This window comes from Alexandromys fortis, unplaced genomic scaffold, assembly GCF_014885135.2.
Source record: "Alexandromys fortis isolate MF-2015 unplaced genomic scaffold, M_Fortis_MF-2015_v1.1 scaffold_16, whole genome shotgun sequence".
NCBI classification, from domain to species: Eukaryota; Metazoa; Chordata; class Mammalia; order Rodentia; family Cricetidae; genus Alexandromys; species Alexandromys fortis.
In genome coordinates this window covers 15,919,454-15,925,390 of record NW_026067893.1, presented here as the reverse complement: position 1 = coordinate 15,925,390, position 5,937 = coordinate 15,919,454, and the positions used below count along the sequence as shown (strand labels likewise).

The window sequence follows — 5,937 nt, the reverse complement described above, 5'->3', positions numbered from 1 at the left end:
ATTCTTTGAGAATTTCATACAATAGATTTTGAGTATATTCTTTCCTTTCCCCGTCTTTCCAGATTCTCTCCCATCTCCTTACCATCCAATTTCATGTTCTTCGAGTTTCTCTTAAAAACAAAAACAAACAAAAAGTCAAAACAAAGCAAAAAAAAAAAAAAAACCACCAAAACTCTAGAGTCCGTGTGTGTTGGCTGTGTTACTCAGTGCTCTGTTCTTAGGATCGTTTGTGCTCTCTTCTAGGCCAGTGTTTCTATAGAACGGTTAGAGAAGTACTTGGGAGGGGAGGACTTGGACAACTCCGCCATTCGCCATGTCAGCAACTTTGGTAAACACATTTGGAAATTATTTTTGCAAATTACTCATCGCGCTGGCGCCATACTATTTACAGGCAGGAGCTTAACCACAGCAGCTAATGGGAAGGAAGAGCTGGGGGATCCATCTTAAATTGATTAGACTTATATCATAAGCAATCCAAGCTACGTTCTCACCTAAAGGAAAGTGTTTAGCCAGATTTCTCAGCAGAACATAGTTGTTAGCTGTTCTGAGATAAACAGGGGGTCCTGCAAGTGATGTAGAAAACAGAAATCAGGCTGGATGGGGGTGGGAAAGATAGCTTAGGGGCGAAAGAACAGATGGGTTTTGAATTGGAAGGCATCATAGCCAGAGTGAACAGTAGATCTGCAGTCTGAAGTGGGGAGGGCTTAAATAAGAAAGTAGAACTCACACAGAGGACTAGGTGGTAGAGGGCCAGGGGTATGTTGTGGGGGGCAGAGTGCCGGGGCCATCTAGAGGTCCGAGGACTCTGAGATCCCACGTCTTGGTCCCAACAGGCAGGCCACTTCCCGTCTCATCCTGGCAACTCTCATTGCCCCCTGCTGGTAGCAGCTCAGCAACCAACAGAGGTGTTTTCAGGGGCTGATAGACAATCAGAGGGGCATGCGTGCCGAGGAAAGGCTGGCGGCCACACGAGGACCTGCGTGTAACTAAAGAGAGGGCTCTTTCTCCCCCTTTCAACAGATAAAGCTGTGCAGTTTTCAGAGGCCTCTTTTACTTGGGACCGGGACTTGGACCCCACAATCCGAGAGTGAGTTTGTCCCCTTGCTTTCTCGCTTTCTTAGGATCCTCCTGCCCTCCCTTGTTCTTGGAAGATTCCGTACAGTGGAGCACCAGAAAAGAATATGTTGTATTCGTTTGGATACTGTTTTAGGCTAGACCCTGGAGGGAGGAGCTGAGAGCGAAGGTCCAGCCTTCTCCCATGTGTATAGTTCCCATCTGCTTCCATGCTGCGAGTCTACGTTTCTTCAGTTGAGAACCCATGAAGATATTTGTCCCCCCAGATAATAGGTGGAGAAAGTGCATGTCCTGAATGAACTTCAGAGTCTAGCTTTTCTCCCCAGACTAGACGACAGGAACTATTGCCACAGATTCCAGAGCTGCGTGTGTCAGTACACACCAGCAATCTTAGCACCCCGGAGGTTCAAACAAGAGGATCATGACAGCCTGGTCTACAGAGCTAGTTCCAGGACAGGCTCCAAAGCTACAGAGAAACCCTGTCTCGAAAAACCCAAAAAAAAAAAAAAAAAAAGAGGATCATGAGTCTGAGACCAGTCTGGGCTATCTGGCAAGACTTTGCCTAAAAAAAAGGGGGGGGGGGGCTACTGTAGCTGCTGTTGTGAGTGCACTGCTGTAGGTAGGTACCTGTTAAGACCTCACTGTTCCAGACTCCAGATCCTCTGTTCACTCTGGCTATGAATGCCTTCTTACTCAGAACCTGTGTGTCCTCTCACCCCAAGCAAAGAACTCTATGACTCCCTACTCTTCTCTTCTATTCCTATAGCCTTGAAATGCACTCTGGGGTCAGCACCAGGATTAGTCAGAGCCAAGGCCATTGCCCTAAACCTTCCAGCCCAGAGCTTTCCTTGGCAGAGAGGAAACTGCGCATAGTTCCTGCTTCACTGTTGCCGTCTAGAGTAGGTTTAGAAAGACGACGTGGCAGGTTCCTGATGCTCCAAGTGCTTTAGGGACTCAAATAGTCAAGGTGGCACAGAGAGTTCCTGGGATTCTAGCCCCAGGTAGGCCCCTCCTTATCCAGAGAAGTCAGACCTTCAGGGTTAGGTTAGGGCTAGGTAAGGAATGTGCTTCCAGCAAGTATCACCCAAAGAGTAGAGAAATCTGGGAAACATTAAGCAACAAGTTTAGTTTAGAAGCAAAATCCAACTCTTAGTCCAGAAAAAGTGACCTTTCAGAATTGCCCAACCCAGCAGTGTCAGAGTTGAGAGCTGAACCAGATCAGGCGCCTAGGCTCCAGAGAGGATGTTGTTCAACCATTGGTCCTCAGAGAACCACCCCCAGGAGAACTGGTACTGTTGCAAAGGCACCCTTGACACCGACTGCTTTGATGAGTTTGAGAGCTAGAATTCATTCTTCAGTATCTCAGAACTGAAGAATAATAAAGAAACACTTTGGGGTCTTATACATCCATGGCAAAATTTCTAGTCTTGAGGGGGAAATGACCTAAAAACAGATTTCTTGTACAAGCCAAGAGAAGTGGCTTGAACTACTGCTCCCACCCACCCATTTCCTCCATGAACACTCCTCTTTTTCAGTGTGAACCTGGACATAAAGCCAGGCCAGCTGGTGGCTGTCGTGGGCACTGTGGGCTCTGGGAAATCCTCTTTGGTATCAGCCATGCTGGGAGAAATGGAGAATGTGCACGGGCACATCACTATCAAGGTGAGTGAAGGTGACCTCTGACCCCAAACGTGCGCCTTAGTGCTCGGTCCCCATCTGGGACAGTCCGCTCGTGTGTGAGGTCCTTGAGACATCTGCCTCTCCCCAGTCCTATATAACCAGACTCTGGTTATAGAACCTAACATTATAGAATATCTGGCATTTAAATGCGCTGTCCATGTGATTCCTATATGCATACCAAGGTATTGAAACCATTGACTAGAGATGTCTTCCTTAACAGTGTAGGCATTTCTGCTGATATACATGTGTTTCTGACAGCCCCCCATTTCTGCTGATATACATGTGTGTCTGACAGCCCCCCATTTCTGCTGTAAATATACGTGTGTGTCTGACAGCCCCCCATTTCTGCTGATATACACGTGTGTCTGACAGCCCCCCCATCTGCTAAATGGTGCAATAAAAGTAAAAGAACCTAGGAGAAAGTTTTAAGAGTTACCCAAACCTAACTTTGAAGGACTAGAGAGATGTCTCAGCAGTTAAGAGCACTTGCTGCTTTAGCAGGGAACTGGGCTTGATTCCCAGCACCCACAGGGTAGCTCACAACCATCTGTATCTCCAGTTCCAAGGGATTCCGTATACTTCTGGTTCTCTGGACACAAGACATTCATGTGGTGTACATACACACATATAGGCAAAACACTTAAATACAGAAAATAAAAATAAAACCAGTCTTTAAACAATAGCAAATTTAACTTTGTAACCAGAGTACCAACAACAAACAATAATAAAATCTGTAATGGCTATAAAATCAACACTGGCATCTGTACCTGACATCATGATTAGTCCTGAGTCCTCACCATCCTCTGTCCCCAGTGATGGGAACTAAACCCTATCCAGACTAGGTGAATGCTCCACCTCTTTGTATTCCAGCTGTCTCTTTGCTTCAATCCCTACCCCTGCCCCATGTGTGTGCATGTGTGTACTTGTGCCACACTGTGCATGTTAAGAAGATAACCTCAGGTGCCTCTCTTTGTTGTTGTTTACTACTATGGGTACCAGGTTAGCTGACCCACAAGGCTCCAGAAAGGATGCTACTGCCTCTTGCTCCCAATTGCCCTTAGGAACACTGACTTCATAGACACATACTACTGTGTCCAGCTTTCCGCGGGATCTTGGGATTAACCATCTCCACCATCCCCTTTTCTTGCTTTTTGTTTTGAAGTAGGGTGTAGCCTGTCTCAGAGTGTAGCCAAGGCAGGTCTTGCATTTGTGGTCTGCTGCCTCAGCCTCCTGAGTAGTGTGTGGCACAATGCCCAGCTCACCTCCTTCTTTGAGAGCGAGAACTTTAAATATGTTTCCTCAAACACAATATTAATTATGGTTTATTGGTTTATCTGTTTGAAACCAGAGGAAAGTGGTTTCATGGCATTTTCATCAACTCTCTGAACTTCTCTGAGTTATATTTACAGAAAATCGTAAGCAATTTTCAATCATTAAACCAGCCTATTTGGACCACGAGGAACTTTTCAACCTCTTCGAAGGCTTTCTTTTTAATTATGAGAAAGTTTGTGCCTGGTTGCTTTACGTTAACCTGCTTGGAAACACCGCAGAAACATTTCATCTTCCACAGTGTGACAAGATTACTCGCTTGTTTATCCGTCTCCGATGAGCCAATATATGTTTTTAAAATACACTATAGCAGAGACAGCTACAGATTTAACTTTGCCTCCTAATTCCTTTTGGGAGACTTTTTATTGCTTACTCATAGTTATTTCTCTAACACAGGCATTGCTCAGCCTCTGTCCCTGTGGCGTGTTAATTTCAGCCACTTGGGTTTTCTTCCTAGGGAGTCATCTAAGCCATTTAAAGGGTTAGCATTGTATTAGTTCCAACCAAGTCACTGGATTTGACTAAAACCCTGTTCTGAGCAGCATGCACATTCCTTCTGATTTTCACGGTCAAGGGAAGAAAACGATGCCATAAAAAGGTGTGCGGGGAGGAGAATGGTTTGGTGGTTGGATACTGGGTCTTACTTCCTGGTACTCACATTAATAAACACCAGATGCTTGGGAAGCTTGGGGTACAGCTCTCCAAACCTAAGCTGTGCTGGATCCTTGCCACTCTCAGCTCCAGCCTCCGTTTCTGTGACAGTGACTGTCACCTGGTTTGATCGTTACTATTTAGGGCACCACAGCCTATGTCCCTCAGCAGTCCTGGATTCAGAACGGGACTATCAAGGACAACATCCTCTTTGGATCAGAATTCAATGAAAAGAAGTACCAGCAAGTTCTTGAAGCTTGCGCTCTCCTCCCGGACTTGGAGATGTTGCCTGGAAGAGACATGGCTGAGATTGGAGAGAAGGTATCTGGGGCAAGGGACCTTGAAGGGTGCAGAAATAATTGCAGAAAACCAATGAGGATGATAGGAGGGAAAGTGTGTTAATAAATCATGACAGTCACAAGCACACGAAACATGTTTGTAAGACTGCATACTTTATATAAATATCTCTGTTTGAGTCGTGATCCAACTTGACTGACCTGGAGCTTGTTATGTTTGTCACACTGGCCTCAGACTCACCAAGAACCTGTCTCTGCTACCTGGGTCTTAGGATTAAAAGTCTGCACCACCAGAAGTGGCCTCCAATGTTTTAAACATTGTACCTGAAAACAAATATAAGAATTTATAATCTGAATCAAAGCTAATAAAGCAAAGGAACCAAGAGACTGAGTTTATTATAATGACCCAGAGTTGACTTGTGCCATTAAATATCTTTAATAAAAACTGATTTTAGACCAGGTGGTGGTGGTGCACATCTTTAGTCCCATTACTTGGAAGGCAGAGGCAGGTGGTTCTCTGTGAATTCAAGGCCAACCTGTTCTACAAGTGAGTTTCAAGACAGCCAAGGCTTCACTGAGAAACTCTGTCTCGAAAAACAAACAAACAAACAAACAAAAAGCTGATTTTAGCCAGGCATGGTGGTACACCTTTAATCTCAGCACTTGGGAGGCAGAATTAGGCAAATCTCTGAGTTTGGGGCCACCCTGGCCTACAGAGTGAATTCTAAACTGCCAGGGCTAAACAGAAGAACCCTGTCTAGAAAACAACAGCAAAAGATTTTTTTTTTAAAAAAAAAGAGAAAGAATTGATTTGAATAATTATATTACATCCATTGGATATATATAGCATCATTTACTTAGAAAAATTTGATTATTATATGTTTAAAATATTTTATCCTCCCCCCCC

At 44.8% G+C, this 5,937-nt stretch overlaps 1 protein-coding gene across 1 annotated transcript in view; it reads left to right on the top strand.

The window, feature by feature from the left end:
• Abcc2 (ATP binding cassette subfamily C member 2) overlaps positions 1-5,937 on the top strand; it is a 60,518-nt gene that overhangs the window by 27,095 nt on the left and 27,486 nt on the right. Inside the window, exons 14-17 of the mRNA XM_050144465.1 lie at positions 244-328; positions 1,021-1,087; positions 2,610-2,736; positions 4,879-5,055. Of these exons, the coding sequence (XP_050000422.1) occupies positions 244-328; positions 1,021-1,087; positions 2,610-2,736; positions 4,879-5,055 (456 nt within the window). The remainder of the gene's footprint in view (positions 1-243; positions 329-1,020; positions 1,088-2,609; positions 2,737-4,878; positions 5,056-5,937) is intronic.